Here is a 20,059-nt window from a genome sequence, read left to right on the forward strand (position 1 = left end):
GATGCTTCTTACGGAGCCACTCCTTAGTTGCCCTGGCTGTGTGTTTCAGGTCGTTGTCATGCTGGAAGACCCAGCCACGACCCATCTTCAATGCTCTTACTGAGGGAAGGAGGTTGTTGGCCAAGATCTCGCGATACATGGCCCCATCCATCCTCCCCTCAATACTGTGCAGTCGTCCTGTCCCCTTTGCAGAAAAGCATCCCCAAAGAATTGTGTTTCCACCTCCATGCTTCACGGTTGGGATGGTGTTCTTGGGGTTGTACTCATCCTTCTTCTTCCTCCAAACACGGCGAGTGGAGTTTAGACCAAAAAGCTCTATTTTTGTCTCATCAGACCACATGACCTTCTCCCATTCCTCCTCTGGATCATCCAAATGGTCATTGGCAAACTTCAGACGGGCCTGGACATGCGCTGGCTTGAGCAGGGGGACCTTGCGTGCGCTGCAGGATTTTAATCCATGACGGCGTTGTGTGTTACTAATGGTTTTCTTTGATACTGTGGTCCCAGCTCTCTTCAGGTCATTGACCAGGTCCTGCCGTGTAGTTCTGGGCTGATCCCTCACCTTCCTCATGATCATTGATGCCCCACGAGGTGAGATCTTGCATGGAGCCCCAGACCGAGGGTGATTGACCGTCATCTTGAACTTCTTCCATTTTCTAATAATTGTGCAGGTCTACAATTTTATCCCTGATGTCCTTACACAGCTCTCTGGTCTTGGCCATTGTGGAGAGGTTGGAGTCTGTTTGATTGAGTGTGTGGACAGGTGTATTTTATACAGTTAACGAGTTCAAACAGGTGCAGTTAATACAGGTAATGAGTGGAGAACAGGAGGGCTTCTTAAAGAAAAACTAACAGGTCTGTGAGAGCCGGAATTCTTACTGGTTGGTAGGTGATCAAATACTTATGTCATGCAATAAAATGCAAATTAATTACTTAAAAATCATACAATGTGATTTTCTGGATTCCGTCTCTCACAGTTGAAGTGTACCTATGATAAAAATTACAGACCTCTACATGCTTTGTAAGTAGGAAAACCTGCAAAATCAGCAGTGTATCAAATACTTGTTCTCCCCACTGTAGAGCTGTTCTATGTGCGCTATTTTTATGCTTCCCATTCTTAAGTTTTGTTTTTGCGTCTTTTACTTTCGGTTTTGTATAACAGCTTCAAACTGCTAAAACAATATTTTTGTTTATGGAAAATGCTGTATATTTCAGAGGTTTAGATGGTACAATGATTATCTACACTATACTAGCTTATTTTGTCACATAAACTGAAATTAGGCAAACTGTTAGTTTTAGCAACCAGGAAATGGCAGAGCGATGAGCAAACTGCAGGAGTGACTCACCTCACAAAGCTCCTGTTTTGCTTGTTGTGCTTCTTTGTAAATAAACACTTGACTGGCTCAAACAGCTGTTTTGTGAAACTAGTACATGTAAGCTTCATAATGAAAAATTATGTAACAGGCAAAATGATGAATGCGATCTGCTTTATCTATTACCTTGTGCATAAGTTTAATGCAGATATTTATTTAAAAAGTACAAATATTCAAATTTATATATAAAAATAAACTACTGTATTGGAAAATCATACCGAGGGTATTTCGAAATACTCTGGATATGGTATACCGCTCAACCTTAGCTATCTCCATTTTAAAGTAGTCCATTTTCTTCTTCATTGGCTGATTGCTCCCAACTCAGGAATACCCACCCAGTTGTCTACTTTAAAATGGTGGAAGCCCTCAATGGCAATGCCCATGCTAAAACGGTTATATCTATGATGAGGCTCTGTGACAACAGGTACAACTCTGATATAAAGTCAATTTTGGGTAAGTTGCCGAAAGGCCTCATGCTTCCACTTATATCAGTGTATTCGTAATAACCTAACCATTACAAAACGTATATTTGATCAAATAAGCGTCACGTAGCAAATTAGCAATTACATTTTTTGCTGACCATATTCGACACTTCGTGGGCTTATTTTTGTGGACAGATTTTGACTGGAGTAAAACCTCTCGCTTCGCGTCTGGGGGTCAAAGGGCACAATGCAATTCTGAGGTTCCTATCAATTCCTATAGATGTTGCGGCCATTTTCCTCACATTAGTATTATCTAAGAGAACTCAATATACAGGCTAGCTAAAATGGTCTCCATTTGCCAGTTGAGCTGATGGTGATGCGGGTCTTCACTCCCCTACGCACGGCAGCTCAAGCAAATCAATTGGGTTTAGCAGTTTGCCAGAGCAACACAATGAGTTACTCTCACCCCTCTCAAACAGTGGACTTCTTATTGGACAATCCTGGTCCTGCTTTTAACTGTTCAGATTCTTCATTGGTTTTCTTTCACTCTCTATTTTGGCTTGCGTTTGTATTTGTACAGTTACTGTGACTTGATAACCCAAAGATCTCCATTGTGTTTGTAAGTGTTGAAGTGCTGAAGAGATTTTAATTGTTAAAGGTTGAAGATAATCAATGTTGGGCTATTTTTTCAATGGTCCCTAACATTGGCACAATACTGGGTAATATGGAGTGTATAAAGGTATATTTTTCAGAACATGGGTTGAGGTGCCAAAAGCAACTTTATAAATCATAAATGTGAGCTCTTACTGTGTCTTATATTGGATTGTGGACATTCCTTTTCTACTGTTCGATTTTTGTTTGTATGCCTCATTTTTATTTAAAAGATTTATGAATCCTACACAATAAACATACTTTATCTGAATCTTCTGCATGTCAATTACCTCCATTTGTCATTGACTGACTCGTGTCTCTATAATGGTTATTGTATAGTAAGTATTATCTGAGTCTGTTGTCGGGCCATGTCCCTTTACATGGCAGCCTGTAATGAATGTGGAGCTCTCATAGCTCCCATCTCCTCCCTGCCGTGACTAGCATGTCTACCTGGAGACGAGATGGAACAAGAGACCGAGGTGACAAGACAAGCTGATATTGTCACATTATACCTAGCTTTGTCACAGCAATATCCTGTTACCAGGGGAGCCTGGCGTGTGGGTGTAGGGAGGTGGATACACAGACAGTGGGGGATCTACAATCTCATCTGTCTTCGTTAAAAGCTACGCTCCACCACGGGAATAGGACAATCAACATAGACAGCGCTGCTAATTTATGTATTCATCAACTTCCGTACATAAGCAGCTTTGTTTGTACCTGTTCCCCCATGACACACACAGCACACTCATTGCATCTCCTCACCGTGCCAACTTACAGTACAGTACTCAAACCACGCTGGTCTTTATCTGAAATGGTTTTATTTAAATATAAATATGTGTACAAAGTTACAAGCAACAATAGCTCATTTTTAGCAAATAAAATCCTTAATACATTATTAAAAAACAAACAATATGAACCAAACCAACAAATGGCAATTGGTTATGTTCCCAAAAAGCATAGTTAATCTTTCTGCATTCAGTGATTGATGAACAACGGGAAAGAAAGAGAAGAATTGTGGACCCAAATAAAATCAATCAAGATATAGACTTATATGTATATATAATATAAAGGTACTTTACAGTAAAGCAGCTTACAAGCTGTACATTAAGGCTTATATAAAATATAAAAATAAAGACGAGCGATGATCTTTTTTAAAATCAGTTGGTTCACTTAGTGACGTTCTCCAATTGTGCCGACTGACCGGTCGCGCGGCTCTCGACACAAAATGGCAGTACAGGGTTCCAGTAGTGTCCGGAATCAGAATGCAACTGAGCCAGGTGCAGTAAGCAATCTCTCAAACAAGCATAATGGACATGGAAAAGAAATGCTGAAGAGTTTCACTAGACACATCATCTGCATGCAACAGAGAAAGAATGGGGCTTCTTCACCAATTTGTACAGTTGATCTAGTCAGTATTTTAGGGTAGTACTGTGTTTTTGTAAACATATTGAAGCTACTTGATTGTGTTGTAAAGACTGGAGTGTGGATGGTGTCTGAAGAGGGACAGTTTCACAAGTAGAACCCATCTTAGCCTGTTCAAGTTGAGACAGTACCTCAAGCTTATTCAAGTTCAAGATTGCCACCATTTTACAAACCACATTCTCTGATTGTTCTGGAAATAGTCTCCATTTAGCAATCTGGCAAACAGAAGTAATACAGTACCCAGAGGAATTCATCTCTATCCCTAGCTCTTTCAATACACTGATATGTACTGTAGCTCACCATCTTTGGGTTTTTCCTTTTCCTTTTCATGTCCACCAGGGTAGAATGATAACACATAGGCTGTCTCTCCATTAGGTGAAGGCTAGGATACACATTATCTCCATTCCTCCCTCTGCTTTCACTCCCCAGTAACCCACACACAAGCCAAAGTTATTGTTTTGCAGAGTGGTTTATGACTGCCATTGTGGAGCTCAGGCTTCTTTTAATGGATAGAGACACTAATGTGCTTAGAATTCCTTTCGCATGCCGACAAACACCAAATGACCACAATGTGTTGACTCTTTTTAAATTTTTTATGAAGACGTCTGTATTTTTCTTTTTCGTTCATAGTCTGTTATAAGTTCTATTTGTCTGAGCATTCTGTTCCTTTTGAGAAATGTTAGCTAGGCTCCAGAATCCAGTTAGTTTAGGCCACCCAAAGTCATGAAATGTTCCTGTCTGGTGATTTCCAGTTTGCCTTCCTCCCATCCCCTCACTGGTAAAACAAAACCAGTGCCATGACAGAATTGCAGGCTCAGCTCTGATGGTCAAGTACCAGACACTGTAGTGGATTGTTTATTGATGGGGAATGTTAGTGACACATCACAATCTTGACTCCATTGGGACTCCATTGGAACTCCATTGGGACTCCATTGGGACCATTCAATCCCAAAATGACAACTGAATAACAAATTAGGAAGGCAATCCCTGTCACCTAAATCTCCTTCCAAAATGTGTCCAGGAGAAGGACCAACCAACCAGTCCTCTCTCCTCATGTTAGTCTGGCCACACCTCCTATAGAGATGACCAATGCTTCCCCCTTCTCCCTCCGCGCTCCACCCCCTGTTCCGCTGTCCAATCAGACGTGAGTCTGCATGCGTTGTGATGGCCGTCCGAAGTCTGACTGCTGGGAGGAGACCTGTGATGATGCATAGGAGAAACGGGAGGAGCTAGACACCTTGCTGGCCTGGTCCGATTGATCGTAGGCGTCCACCTTCTCGTAGGAGGCGGGCTTGACGTAGCTGGTGAAGGCCCGGCCGTATGTGGCGGCGGTGGGCAGGTAGGCAGAGCTGCTGTAGACGGGGTCGGTGGGGTAGATGGCTCCGGGCTGGGATGCTGCTGCCTGCTGGGCTGCTGCCTGCTGCTGCTCGTAGGTGGAGCGGGTCCCTGTGGTGGTGGCGTAGCGGTGGGAGAAGTCGTAGATGCGGGGCTGTGTGGCTGCCACCACTGTGTGCTGGCCGTACAGCGGGCTGGGGGAGGGCAGCTGGGATGGCGTGTAGACAGGACGGGGGTTGGGCACGTAATCTGAGAAACCGCTGCGGATAACCCGGTCCTCGTGAGCGTGCACGTTGTAGTAACCGTTTGTGGGGTCCTGAGGGGAGAGGAAATAACAACAGGGTTTTAAGTTGTTCAACCGCTTTTAAAGATACAGCATGTCTATAGAGATTTCAGACTTTTTCAAAACACCCAGCAAAACAGCCCATGCAACAAATGCTTGCAATATTTCCCATGCATGAATCATTGTATAAGTGAGTATTTCTCCTTACGGTTTTTACCTTGATGTCGGACCGCTCGTCCTCGTCCTCCTCCAGCAGGTCACTGTGTTCCGTCCGGGACGTCCCAGGAGACTCACTGCTGTTGGGGGCCTGAGGGGGAAACAACAGGCCCTACAATTACAAAGGTGGAACATCTTAGACTCAGACGAACATGAGCAAGACAAAATGACTGTACTGTATGTTATCACATCATCACAGTGATGTACATTATAGATATCTGTTCTATAAATTGAAATAGTTATTTGAAAACGTACTGAAAGTGATTGAACAGAGGCATTTACCATGGGCTCCTTGACATCCTCCTCATCATCATTGCCACGGGTAGCATTGTGGTCGCTGTGCACAATCTGAACTCTGATGTCACTCTTTGAGAGGCGTGTGCACTTTTTACCTGTGAGGATTCAAAAGAGACATGTAATTTAGAAACAATTCTAAAACTGTTTTTCATGCCTGTTGCCTTTATAGAAAAGGATTTGATTGTGCTCCTTTCATGAAGTTGAAACTAACCATGCATCGCTAAGGGTTGGGTTCAGTTCTATTTCAAATTCAGTCAGTTCAGGAAGTGAAATTAAATTAAATTAGTCCACATTGATTGAAAAATATTGAGTGAACAGTCATTTACTGAATGTCAATGAATTTCCTTGAATAGGGTGAATTGACATGGAATGTAGCCCAACCCCGGTATGGCCCATATCTGACCTTCGACCTCACCTTTCCCGGTGTGCCTGCAGCAGAGAGAGACCAGGGTGACGACACAGATGAGCAGGACACACCCTCCGCCCACCGCCGCCCCAATGATGATCAGCATGGACAGGGCCTCTGTGAGGAGAGAGAGAGAGGAGGAGGAGGAGGAGAGGTGGAGAAAGAGAGAGGGGAGGGGGAGAGGAGGAGAGAGAGAGAGGGGAGGGGGAGAGGAGGAGAGGAAATAGATAAGTGTCAGGATCTTGCTACTGATCAGAGAGAGACAGTGAAAGAGGCAGGAACAGATCCAGTCTGCAGAGCGTTGCTCCTCTCCTCTCCTCTGCTAACTCCACTCTACTCATTCCCCCCCAACTAATCTCTGCCAACGCCTGCTCCTATATAAATTCATCTGCAGTAAGCCTCATGGTCCCTCAGAAACACACACACACACACTCTTAGAGCCCCCTGCGTCCCCAGCTATTGTGTCTAATCTCTCTGGAAGAAGGGTAACAAGGCCTGACATGCAATGAAGCAATAGACAGTAATCTAATTAGAGATTCCAGGAGAGAGATACAGCGCAACGCTCAACTCTCCCGAGACCCCGGCTGAGCTGCCTTGATGTAAATTGCTGGCGAGGACCTTATTTTTGGTGTCTACTGCAACAAAGGCCTTCCTTCCTTACCTCCGTCAACTCCAGTGTGCAGAGTGTGCGGAGTGTGTGTGTGTGTGTGTGTGTAAATTGTGGTTTAAGTAAATTTGAAGAGGGTGGCTCTCACACATTTAGAGAGTGAGAGGGAGCTAAGGGACCGCCGGCGGCTCGGCCCCGGGACACCTGTGGCCTGATCTAATTAACTTGATTCCTCGATCGATATCTATGTTATGGACCCAACTTATTCATTAAGGCCACCATCTGCTGATTAAATTATATTGATTAAAATAGTATAATTAAGATAAGCACTCAATTGGAGTTCTGCTTTGACCCCATCTAACCCCTCTCTCTCTTCCCAGCACTCTAGCCACAGTGCTCGTCTTAGTGAGATTGGTCATGCTGACTGTGTGAGATGTGGTGAGATGATAGATAATAAGGACACCTGTCCAATTCCTACCCGTACCTTGCTCCTTGAGGGTGACCAGCGCGGTGCCTGTGCCGAAGCGGTTCCAAGCGGTGCAGTTGTAGCGGAGCTGGAAGTCCTGGGCTAGGGTCTCAGACAGGACCAGGGAGGACAGGACCCCGTGGTCGCTGGTCACCGTCTGGACCGAGAAGCGACCGGAGGAGCCTGAGGAGAGTGTCAGGTCTCCAAACGTCCACACCTAGGGAGAGAGATGGGTGGATTTTAGAAATAGAGAAGCCTTATCCCCTCTAGCAGCGCTGTCAGAGCTCAGATCAACCACTACTTCCCATGCTTAGATCAATCACAGGTACCCTTTAACCAACCACCCTCCCTCTCTCATTCCTTCTCTCTGTTTTCCTCCCTCTCCATCCACCTGGCTGACATTGCTAAAGGCCGTACGTCTAAGCTGCCTCCCACGTCTTGCCCTGTAGGTAAGCCCTGTCAGCCTCTAAGCCCTGCTAGACCTGTGAGATTGTGTAAAATGCTCCTGACTGTGCTGAAGCCTCTCTCCTGCTGCTAGGTAAGGTCTACAGGGTGCCTGCCTCTCACTCCCCCTCAGACCCTAATTATCCTCTGTCAGAGCTGACCACGCACCCAGGGTCACCTGACGGGGTCAGCCCACCGAAGCCTGATGGATGCAGCGCTAATTGAGCCGGGGCTGTTTGGCTGCAGCCTGCAGGAGGTTCCGGCCCCCCCGTCTAGTTACCTATCTATTCTCTCTCCTTCTCCCTCTGTCTCTCCTTCTCCCTCTCTCTCATCCCCAATGAGTGGTGAAGGGATGAAGTGTGTGTGTGTGTGTGTAGGTGGGGGATTCAGTGTGCATTAAATGTGCACACGCATGTGTGCGCGAGCACATGCACACACACACACACACACACACACACACACACACAAAACATTGAAACAGGAAAGACAGGAAAAGACAAGAGGCTCACTTACAATCTTGTCAGGCGGGGGGCTGTTTCCCACCAGGCACTCTAGCTTGCCCTTGGAGTGCTTGACAGCGTGCTGTGTGGCGTCCGCTGTAATGATAGGTGGGCCTGAAGATAGAGAGAGAGAGAGAGAGAGAGAGAGAGAGAGAGAGAGAGAGAGAGAGAGAGAGAGAGAGAGAGAGAGAGAGAGAGAGAGAGAGAGAGAGAGAGAGAGAGAGAGAGAGAGAGAGAGAGAGAGAGAGAGAGAGAGATTTTGAGACATTGGCACATTGGCACATTAAACACAGATGCATTGTCAGATGGTTGACTCATCTTATGCTTGGGTAAACATTCTACATTGATAATACCTAACGTGCCTCCCTTTAATATGTTTTATCTTTAATATTCTACATCTAAAAGTCAACCAAAAACCTAATGTTTAAAGTAGCATTAAATTAGCCCAATTTTCAGACAATTGAGACTCATATTATACTTTGACGTACCGTTGACGGTGAGCGTGACGTCCCTCTCAGCCACCCCGATGCGGGGGACGATGGCCTTGCAGGTATACGTCCCAGCATCCTCCTGGGTGACAGTCTTCAGCTGCAGGGTGTTGCCATTGCTGAGCACCTGGGGAGGGAGAGGAGGGGATGGAGGGAGGGAGAGGGGAAAAGAGAGAGAGAGGGGTGGACAGGAGGGATAAGAGGAGAGGGAGGGGAGAGAGAGAGTGAGTGACTCTTTAGCAGCAGTTCATTGGGGCAGTTGTTGCAGCAGTACGGATGTGGCCGAACGGACAGTCTCTCCAGCTCCTACACTCAGTTTCAGTTTAATTTCATCGTGGTGACAACACTGTGGCTTTAATCACAGACATTAAGCACTCCAGCCACTGCTGCTCTAACTTAACTCCAGCTACAGCCAGGCTCCTCTGGAGTGACCATGCTGCTGTGGAGATTGTCCTAATTAAATGTTGCCGGCAGAGCATAACGTTATCATGGTGTGAGTGGGCTTTAGCCTTTAGAGGCTGCTACAGTTTGCCTACACTTGCGCACTCGTTAGCGCATTGATCTCGCCATTCCATCAAGCTGTGATTAATCCATTTACTCTCCCTCCCTCCCTCCCTCCCTCCCTCCTTTCACTCCCACTCTCCACTTTTTATTCAACCACACTTATAGAGTAACCCAATTAATCCATTACTGGTAGCTGTGTGAGGCGTGGTGGCCGTGGTGTGTGTGGATTAGAGAGCACTGCCTGTGTTATTTTCTTCCTGAGAGCTTTGGTTCACTCTGGGAGATGGAGATGACAGCATGGCTTTTACAGCATCGCTTGCTGTCCTGCAGCTCTTTTCTCTTTAAGTGGTGACGTTTTTTGGTAAAAGCTGCCTCTGAAATCTGATTAAGCACCGGGAGAGAAGCTCCCTGGAGATGTAGCTAGCGCTGATAGTGTTGCCTGGGGTGGGGTGGGAGACCTTTAACCAGGATGATGCAAACTAAAGATGGAACTGGGCCATTTGTAGGCTACCTCACATATTCCTCCCTAGATGTTCTTCGTGTTGAGTCTTGGTCTGGGTTGAGGAGCGGTTTGAGAAGCTGTTCTCGGAGTGGGATGTGAAATGTGTCGGCTGGTTCATAACTAGTGTGTCTCAGCTGTTGACGTGATTGATTTAGTGGTCACGTTGTTATGACAGAGTGTCACCTCCCCTGCTGTCAGCAGTATGCGAACCTGACAGTCATCACACACACTGCCTCTGAAGGTTTAGCTCTGATTTCTGAGGGCTTTCTCGCATTACACACACACACACACACACACACACACACACACACACACACACACACACACACACACACACACAGTATAAGTATTGATTGAGCTAGTTGTCTTACCACGCTGGAGCCCTGTTTAGTCCAGGCTAGGGTGAGGGGAGGGTTGCCTGTCCAGGTGCAGGTGAAGGCAGCATCCATCCCAATGTCCACCTTCATGGGCTTGGGGTCCGACAGCAGCCTGGGACCAACTGTAGAGGAGCCCAGGACACCATCAGAACTAATACAGCCCGTATTCACCATTCAATTAAATATGACTTAATCAATCTCCTAAGGCATTGTCAAAGCACAATACACAGCATCCTCCAAAGACACTATAACTCTTATGACGAGGGTGAACGTGTTCACAGACACACTACTGGGATTACACTACAGGCTACTAGTACTATGATACAGTGATGTGCTCCACTCACATTGTACATCCACCAGGGTGCTGACGTTGGTGCTGCCCACTGAGTTGGACACCTCACAGGAGACAGGGTCTGTGAAGTACGAGTGGTCTACCGTCACCTCCAGGCTGTCCCCGTTCGCCTCCGAGATGGGGACTCCTCCCTTGGACCACCTGGACCACCAGATCACCACATCACATAGGGTTAGAAGGTCAATTTACCAGATCACATAGGGTTAGAAGGTCAATTTACCAGATCACATAGGGTTAGAAGGTCAATTTACCAGATCACATTGGGTTAGAAGGTCAATTTACCAGATCACATTGGGTTAGAAGTTCAATTTACCAGATCACATGGGGTTAGAAGGTCAATTTACCAGATCACATTGGGTTACAAGGTCAATTTACCAGATCACATTGAGTTACAAGATCACTTTGGTTTACCAGATCATATTGGGTTACCAGGTCACTTTGGGTCACAAGATCATTTTGAGTTACATGTGCCATAATGATAAAGTCAAAACTGGCCCAACTAAAAGGCTAATAGTGCCATAATAACACAGTACACACTGACTCTATGAAAGAAATTAACCCAATAAAGTGTAGGTTGAGGTGCTGTTTTTTACCTGTATCCTGTGATCTCAGGGTTGGCAGAGGCAGAGCAGATGAACAGAACCTTGGCTCCCTCCATGACAGTCTGGGGCTGGACGGACAGGGTCACTGATGGGGGGTCTGCAGGATGGAGGGGAACACACAACATTACTGAGAGGTGAACATAATATATGCCATATATATATCACTATGGACGATCCTACAGTATATGACAGTATATGAAGGCTAAATATGTGTCAGTGAAGGGAGAAGGAACAGGACAGCAGTACTAAAGGAAGCTCTGTGAACACTGGAGGTAAGTGTCACTGAGCTAGGACCTATATGAAGGGGTGTGTGTTTGTCACAGAGAGGTTAGTGTATGAATCATTGAAGGGTGAGCGAGTGCATGTGCAGGCATGCAGAACTAACCACTCTTCCATTAACTCTAAAGTGGTGCTGGGTGAAATGTATTTTTTCAACCAAAGCCTTCAACTAATGCCTAAAGTATTTAAATACATATATTATATATTATATATGTGTATAGGCTACTTCCTAGTCGTTATTGGCAGTATATTTGTCACTATAAACAAATTTTCCTTCTCTGAGTTTACCTATAGGACTGTGTCCCAATATCCACACTAGCATACTAGTGTCCATGGACAATACATCAGTACATACTAAGTAGTATGCAAGTGTGATAGTTGGTATTTGAATGTATCTGACTCTGTATTCTCCATCCTCTGACAGAGTGTTGTACCCGAGGTGTGTCCCCATCACTGGGACGAGGACACTACAGTGTTGTAGCCGAGTGTGTCCCCATCACTTGGACGAGGACACTACAGAGTGTTGTACCCAGGGTGTGTCCCCATCACTGAGAAGAGGACACTACAGAGTGACTGTAGGGGACACTAAGTGCCACGGAGGACACTCACGCTGGACGTTGATGGTGACGGAGGTCTGGAGTCCGGCGGGGGCGGCAGGGTTGAGGACGCGGCAGGTGTAGGTACGGCCAGAGTCCTTATCCTCCGGCACCACAGGAAGCATACTGACAGCCAGCTCCCTCTTCCCGTCCTCCATCCGCGTCTAGGAGAGACAGACCAGAGACATGGAAATAAGACACTGTACATCTCAATGGTCAAGACATACAAGAGACATGCAGAGGGAGTTATGAGTCCTTATTTCACCTCTTGGGTTAGATCCATTAATTAATGTACTTTGGTCCCTAAAGCGACAAAGGGGTTTAAATAGGGAAGTAAGGTATAGAAAAGGTATAGCTTCATGTAAGGCCCTGCTGAGTCTTCCCCCTCTGGGTGTCTGTGTGACACTGCAGGACCTATCATTCTGACGTGTGAGGCATTCAAATTGCCATCCAGTCAATTGGCATGGCGGTTAAATCATATATTTTATGATGCGCCTGGGGATATTGTGCTGTTCCCACATTTCTGAGAGTGCTCCCAGTCAGCGCTCCTTTTTTTTCATCGTCTTTGAGATCTATTTATTGCTCGCAGGAATCAATATGCCTAAGTGAGGAAAGGGGTAGATTCTGGAGATATCGCCCGTCGCTTTTGAAGCACACACAAAAACACTCATACACGCACGCACGCACGCACGCACGCACGCACGCACGCACGCACGCACACACACACACACACACACACACACACACACACACACACACACACACACACACACACACACACAGGGCTGTCAGACTGTGTGGAGCAATGGCAGAGGTGGCTGTGTCTGTATTTCTGGGCTGTAGCGGTGAGGAGGGGGACCGGGGGAGGGTTGTCTCACAGGCAGCTCTGGGAAAGAGCAAGGGCAGAGAAGAGCAGAGCCCATTCCCTGGACGGACGGACAAACAGACAGCTGAATCAATGGACCAGGCTGTTCACTTCCTCAGCCAGACACACAAAAAGCATTTTTACGCTAGATAGAGTCGCATCACTCCCTGTCACCACCCCTCACTCTGCCCCAAGCCACCTCTCCCCCTCTCTACCTCTCCCTCCCCTACTCTAGCTTTCCCTCTCTCTAAAAGCACCTGTTTTCTTTCTTTCAGCTAACTGTATCTCAGTATCTCCCACCATTACTTTACTCCTGCTTTCTCTCTCCCTATCTCTCTCTCTTCCCTCCTTCCCCCCTCCTTTTCTCCACTGTGGGCCCTAGCCTCCTTAAATGTGTCGTTTAGCGTAGTTTAGCGTGGTCAGAGAGCATGACAAATGTGACACTTTCCCGACTGCGGCTGGTTCATGCTCTGGCACATCCCCCCATTGTGTTTCGGCATTGTTGTGGGTGATTTCTCCTCTGCAGAAATTCTACTCTATCAAACGCTCATGCCTGTCTGAGCTTTGGCATGCTCCAGTTATGCTGTAGTGTCTGTGCTTTAGAGTGCGAGGGGAGGGGGAGTAGGGGAGAGAGGAGAGGGGTTCAGGCGTGAGTGAAAAGGGGAGGGGGACTGCAGAGAGGGAGGTAGGGAGAGAAAGAACAAGTCCTGAGAGAGAAAGAGAGAGAGAGAAATAGAAAAGAGAATGAAGAAAATACAGAGAAAGCAGAGAAACGGAAAAGGAAGAGTCGGCTTCTGTATTCAGCCCTGAGAGAAAGTTGCTGCATTTTGAATAGCTGCTGTACGCTGGTGTAGCCTGCTTCGCTGGGCTCTGCTGTACTCTGCTGTGCTGGTGTTGTGTGGGTGTTAGTGGATCCTGGTGAGGTTGGGTATGGCCCTGCTCTCTCTAACCTGCCCTGGCCTCACCTGTTATCTGATTGTGCTGTAGTCTATCTGTACCTTGGAGTATATGGCCGTGTCCATGACCTCGCCGTCTCTGTACCAGGTGATCTCGGCAGCAGGCTTGGCCCCCGAGGCGCGGCAGGTGAGGTTGTAGGGCGTGTGGGCCTTCACACGTATGATAGGACCCCCCTCCACCACCGGGTCTGTGGGGGGAACTACAGGGAGAGGAGGAGGAAACACAACGGATTCATGTTAGAGGAGAGAAACAACCCACAAAACTAACAGCCCCTTTTACAGTACCAGGCTTCTGAATGGGAGGAACATCTAATGAGATTAATGTGATGTGTTAACGCTGCATCAATTCATCCACTGCACATAGAGAAAACAATATCCTTTTATCATCGTGCTGGTTCACGAGGTGTGTTTGTACTTTGTAGACTGGAATGGAAACCGACAACATTTGGGCATGAGAAGAAAAAAAGAGAAGAGCTTCAAACCTATTTCATTTTCCTTCTTAACATTGAGACTGGCATTAGTCCTCTCTTTTACTCCCACTATTGTGATGTTTCATCTGAATAGCTTATTTGTTCATTTATTTGCATGGTTTCGCTGCTGTCAAGCAGAGCCACCGCTGATGAAGGCGTCTATCTCCCCAGCCAATAACAGCAGGCGTAAACAGCAGCGGGCCTGAGCCCCGGTCTATCTCTCTCTCTTACTCCCTCCGCTGAACCAATTTCTGTGTGTGTATCTGAATTGTCAGAGGTTCTTCCGCCACCGCGGCCCGGACACTAATGGAATCCGAGTGCTAGGTGATTTTAATTTCCATGCCGATTCCCTTGGCTGCTCTCCCGCTGTTGACTCCTTTGACTGCGCCGGATTGCTTTGGTCTCATCTGGCTGCATTGATTTCCCCACACTCACACATTTCAAGACCCTAGCCTCTGTGTATCTGCATATCCCCGTCCCCGTCCCCGTCCCCGTCCCTGCTTGATTTGCTCCTCTCTTAGTGGGGACATTCTACAAGGCATTAGGAAACAACATCTGCCGCCTTTTCTGTCCACAATGGCTGAGGTCAGTGTGACCGTGGTGGTGGCTCACGCTCACGCTCACGCTCACGCTCACGCTCACGCTCACCAATCAAACAGTTCATCCTCGCCCACCTCCACTCTGTGCTGTGCAGTGCGGGCGTTGTGAAGCAAGGTTTGAGTGGGTGTATGTGGGTGTGATCTCAATTGACCGCGCTGCTCTGTGCTCCTTTGAGCGGCGTGTGGTCGTAGGAACGGAGAAGAAGTGGAGACAGTGGATAGTCAGCGGAGCATGGCCCAACGCTGAGTCAAGACAATTAGAGCAGTTTTCCTCATCATGGGTCGTTTGAATTCACATGATCAGCCTTTCATTTGCTGCCTTTTATTCTCTCCCTCGTCTCGCTGCTTAAACAAGCTCATAAAATGACAAAAACAAGCAGGGCGGTGGGGAGACAGTACAGTAGCCTAGCCTTGTTGTTGGTGCGTAGAGTTGAGGCTCCAGTCTCTTCTGTAACTGCTTTGTTGGGTGTATTTGATAGATCATCAGAGAGACACTCAGTAAAGACTAATGAATGTGCTGCGGACTGTTCCCCCATTCGCCACCAGGTGCCAGCAGTGTTTCACTGTCTGGGAGTCCCATGAGGGGCCTCTCTCTCTCTCATCCCCCCCTCTGCTGTCCCTCTCTCCACCACCACCCTCCACTCCCAACCTCTAGATGCCTGGTGAATATGTAGATCACTCACATTGCGTTAATGTAAAAGCTGCCCCACACTTGACAAATATTGTGACTCACTGTAAAATGTGCTAACTGTGCAGAACTTGACTTTTAAGTGTCCACACAAGTCATTTGTGACTGCAGCAATCACATTATCCTAGACTTCCACAGTCTTGATTATCGATACTGAAGGGGGAAAAAAACAGTTTTTTTTGCTGGGTCTGTCGACTGTTTTGCTGGGTTTGAAAAATATTTACAGGGCTGATATACGGCAGTAAGTACATTTTCCAGGTGTTATTTGCGAAAGCTGATAACAGCAGGTGATTTCATAAACAGTCCCAAGAAAGATACATAGAAACCTTGAGCATTTTAAACATGTGTGTGTGTGTGTGTGTGTGTGTGTGTGTGTGTGTGTGTGTGTGTGTGTGTGTGTGTGTGTGTGTGTGTGTGTGTGTGTGAGTGTGTGTGTGTGTGTGTGAGTGTGTGTGTGTGTAAGTCTGTCTGAACCATAATGAAGATGGGAGCCTGACAATCTCCCTCTGTAGAGCCAACCTGCAGGTTTTGGCTGGAGGGCTGCTGTGCGGATCAGGGTGTGTGTGTGTGGTGTGTGTGGTGTGTGTGTGTGTGGTGTGTGTGGTGTGTGTGTGCAGCAGCTGTGTATCTTACCTAGAACAGTGAGCTTGGCTCGGTGGGAGCGCAGCCCGGCCTGCGTAGCCTGACACTCGTACACGGCGTCATCCGCCAGCTCTGCCGAATCGATCAGCAAGCTGTGCTCGCCTGATAGCGGGTCGCCCATTAAGGAGTAGCGTGTCCACCCTGCATTAAGCCAACACAGGGAATACAGTGAGTCAGAGAATGGGAAAGAAAACAAGAAAACAACAGCAGAACAACAAACCCAAACCGGAATGAAAAGACTGCAAAATGAGCAGACTCACACCACAAACAAACGCCAAGGGCCTTTAAGGTATAAATGGAAGTGGTGCTGCACCACCCCCTGTTAAGCACTGAGCCATTCAGTTGGCTGAGCAGTGAGAGACTGGCTAGGGGAAGGCAGCAGCAACACGTGAGACAGAGGGCTGGGGCGTGAGGCGACTGACTGTCCTTTAAAGCACAGACACAATCAAGATGTAGTGTCTATGGTCAGCCCCGAGCCTCTCCACCTTCCCACTAGTCCAGAACACAGCTAAATGTCAGTGCGTGACACCAGCCAATTGATTATCCACCTTGGTACAAAAGCCTCAAAATGCTAAACAACAAATGAAACGCTCTGTGTCTGTTTGTGGTAGAGAGGCTGTCTGCAGTATATTTGTTTCTCTCCACCTCCATTCATTTGAGTAGACAGACAGACAGAGAGCCAAGGCTTCCTAATGAGACCAGGAATTGATCAGGGGGGAGAGAGAGAAGTAGGGGAGTGAGAGTGTGAGTGAGAGAAAGACAAAGAGAAAGAGAGAGAGGGGGGAGACAGAGAGAGAGAGACACACTGAGAGATGTTCGTCAGATCAGATGCGTACCTGGCAGATCTCTCTCTCCGCCCAGCGCCAGGCCGTCTTTGGTCCACTGCACCATTCCCCGGTACCCCACGATGACACAGGGCAGAGTCACCGATTGGCCAGACACCACTACCTGGTCTTGGGGCTGCTGGGAAAAGTAGGCTGCTTGGGTAGCTGTTGGAAGAAGAGGGAGAAGAGGTTTGATGAGTAACATGTAATGATATAGTCTAATAGCGTTACTTGAGCCAAATGCATGGCCATATTTAGCCTGGCCCCATAATGGACTGGCCTGTTCATTCTGTTGTTTACGTGTTGTCATGTCGTTACATGGGGTGGATGGAGGAGGCTGAATATCTGTCTTTTCCCTTTAACATGGCGGCTGAGCTGAGCAGGAAGCGTCAGCTGCCTCATGACTTATTTAACTCTTTCCCCAGACCATATGGCAGCGACCGCGCGGTGACACGAAACAAGCACACTGTGGAGGAGAGAAATCTGCCACTCTTTGGGGGAGCTTTTTGTTAAAATGGATGTTAAACAATCAAAAGTCCATTAAGTGTCCCGGGGGAAGCATCCGTCTGAGCCTGCTGAACGTCGACCAAGACACCTGCTTCTGTCTGTTCCATAGCTGTGTTTAAGGATGGGACACACACACACCGAACACACACACACATACACACTGAAAGCTGTTGGCTCATCTTCACTCACACACACTGGAATACACACCCACACTCGCAACACACACACTTGCGTCGCAACATACGACTCCTTGTTTCCCACTGTTTGTGCCACGATGCTGGAGATTGAGTATTACAAACCCAACTGGCAGGGGAAGATGATGGCTCCCCTCCAGAGGTAGAGCTAATCCATTGGGGGAGATATGAAGAGAGGAGAGGGCTGAGAGAGAACAGAGTTGGTTGGCTAGATAGAGAAGAGAAAGAGGGGGTTTATCTTTCCCTTAAAAGAAAGAACGTTAGTTTTTTCTATTTTCTCTCTCTCTCTCTCTCTCTCTCTCTCTTTCTCTCTCTCTCTCTCTCTCTTTCTCTCTCTCTCTCTCTCTCTCTCTCTCTCTCTCTGTCTTTCAATAGGAGAATGGGGGGCCAGGGGGAAGATAAAGAGGGGTCTATTCAGTCAGTGCTAAGCCCCTCTCCAATGGTTCTCTGGGTGGGAGTGCTTAAACAGACAGGCTGGGGGGTTGGGGGGCTCTCCTGGGTAAAGAAAAGCCGGTGAAAGGAAGGCAACATACGGCGGCCAGAGAAGCGCTATTGTCCCCTTGTCCCTCTCTTTTAATAGGCCTCTTCATTTCCAATCAATCCTGCTAAATGCAAGTTTAATAGCTTTTCAATAGCAGATTTTCCCCACCCAAGGGAAGCTAGGATTTTCTCTCTCCTTCTCAACCCGCTCACCCCTGTCCTCACTCTTCTCTCTCCCTCTCCCCTCTCTCTCTCACTCCATCATTCTCTCTAGCTTTTCTTTCTTTTCAAATGGGGGCTTCCGAGGTTGGTTGGCGATGTTTGTTCCCTACTCAATTATCCACTTCATCTAGGGCTGGACCAGGACCACTGACTGAACCCGGTTCTTCTCCTCCTCCCCCTCTTCTCTAACCTCCCTCCCTCCCTCCCACACGCATAATTAGACCCGCCAAATGGTTAGCCCATCAGGAACGTGAGTTCTCCATGGCTCAAGCCTTGCAGCTTGCAGCTCTCCTAACACCAACTGCTTTCCCACATGTCTGCCCAAGCACTCTCCTCCTTTCTTCTCGTTTAAGGGTGAGAAAGACAGAAGAATGGAGATAATCATGTATAATAGCAGTGAATATCACCAGGAAAGTCCACTAACCCCAATTCTCTTCATATTGCTAATGTGTTTAAACAAGCATATCAAACTGTGTGTGTGTATTGGCATGCAGGTGTATTATTGTGTGTATGTGTCTGTGTCATAGACTACATATCAAAAGAGTCCAATTTGAGTGTCAATGAGTAGTGAAATGTTTTCGTGTTTAGGCTATTAAGCATTTGGTGAAGGCTGGCATTTTCTAGTCATGCCTTCAAAACCGCTGCTTTTATAGGCTGTCTGTCCCTAATGTTCCGCTTTTATGAGCTATATTGAGCATTTTCATAGGCTGCTCCGCTGGATGGTGCGTTGGGGATTTTCCTCTTTATGCTTGCTGCAATATAAACATTGATTGCAATTAAGTATCTTGCCCACAGTATCTAAATGTTTACAATGGGCCATAATTTATCGCACTGGTGGGTTGTTCGAAATAGATTACATCCGTTAAATTGTTTCTCTCTCTCTCTCTCTCTCTCTCTCTCTCTCTCTCTCTCTCTCTCTCTCTCTGCTCTTGTCTGTCTGTCTGTCTGTCTGTCTGTCTGTCTGTCTGTCTGTCTGTCTGTCTGTCTGTCTGTCTGTCTGTCTGTCTCTCTCTCTCTCTCTCTCTCGCTCCATCTCTCTCTCTTTCTCTCTCTCTGTCTCTCTGTCTCTCTCGCTCGCTCTCTCACACACACGCACACACACACGTATGGGTACATGTTTATATATAGCCTGTGTGATATAGACTGACAAATTGCTTCACACCATGGAGTGATTCATTGCACTCCATATTCCTTATTGAGAATGCTCAACAAAACATCTCCGCTGGCTAATGAGTCATTGCATATTCCTTTAATTCCTACTTGCTGAATTAGCCAATTCCTTGACGGTGTATTAGCAGCTTAATTACATGAATACATTTCTGACAGGGAAGAGGGAGAAAATGAGAGGAGAGGACAGGAGGGGAGAGGGGGGGAAAGGAGGGGAGAGGACAGGAGGGGAGGAGAGGACAGGAGGGGAGAGGACAGGAGGGGAGGAGAGGGGGGAAAGGAGGGGAGAGGACAGGAGGGGAGGAGAGGAGAGGACAGGAGGG

The 20,059-nt window shown here is 47.2% G+C and overlaps 1 protein-coding gene across 1 annotated transcript in view; it reads right to left on the reverse strand.

Annotated features, from left to right (window-relative positions):
• Positions 1 to 3,287: 3,287 nt before the first annotated feature.
• LOC311114868 (kin of IRRE-like protein 1) overlaps positions 3,288 to 20,059 on the reverse strand; it is a gene marked incomplete at its 5' end in the record, with an annotated part of 43,822 nt that continues 27,050 nt past the window's right edge. Inside the window, 14 exons of the mRNA XM_084157244.1 lie at positions 3,288 to 5,519; positions 5,695 to 5,814; positions 5,958 to 6,094; positions 6,415 to 6,522; positions 7,497 to 7,695; positions 8,436 to 8,536; positions 8,911 to 9,037; positions 10,288 to 10,415; positions 10,638 to 10,786; positions 11,239 to 11,344; positions 12,136 to 12,286; positions 13,986 to 14,143; positions 16,334 to 16,483; positions 17,179 to 17,331. Coding sequence (XP_084013370.1) covers positions 5,007 to 5,519; positions 5,695 to 5,814; positions 5,958 to 6,094; positions 6,415 to 6,522; positions 7,497 to 7,695; positions 8,436 to 8,536; positions 8,911 to 9,037; positions 10,288 to 10,415; positions 10,638 to 10,786; positions 11,239 to 11,344; positions 12,136 to 12,286; positions 13,986 to 14,143; positions 16,334 to 16,483; positions 17,179 to 17,331 — 2,300 coding nt within the window. The 3' untranslated portion in view covers positions 3,288 to 5,006. The remainder of the gene's footprint in view (positions 5,520 to 5,694; positions 5,815 to 5,957; positions 6,095 to 6,414; positions 6,523 to 7,496; positions 7,696 to 8,435; positions 8,537 to 8,910; positions 9,038 to 10,287; positions 10,416 to 10,637; positions 10,787 to 11,238; positions 11,345 to 12,135; positions 12,287 to 13,985; positions 14,144 to 16,333; positions 16,484 to 17,178; positions 17,332 to 20,059) is intronic.

This window comes from Coregonus lavaretus (assembly GCF_964263955.1).
Source record: "Coregonus lavaretus genome assembly, chromosome: 3".
Lineage (NCBI taxonomy): Eukaryota > Metazoa > Chordata > Actinopteri > Salmoniformes > Salmonidae > Coregonus > Coregonus lavaretus.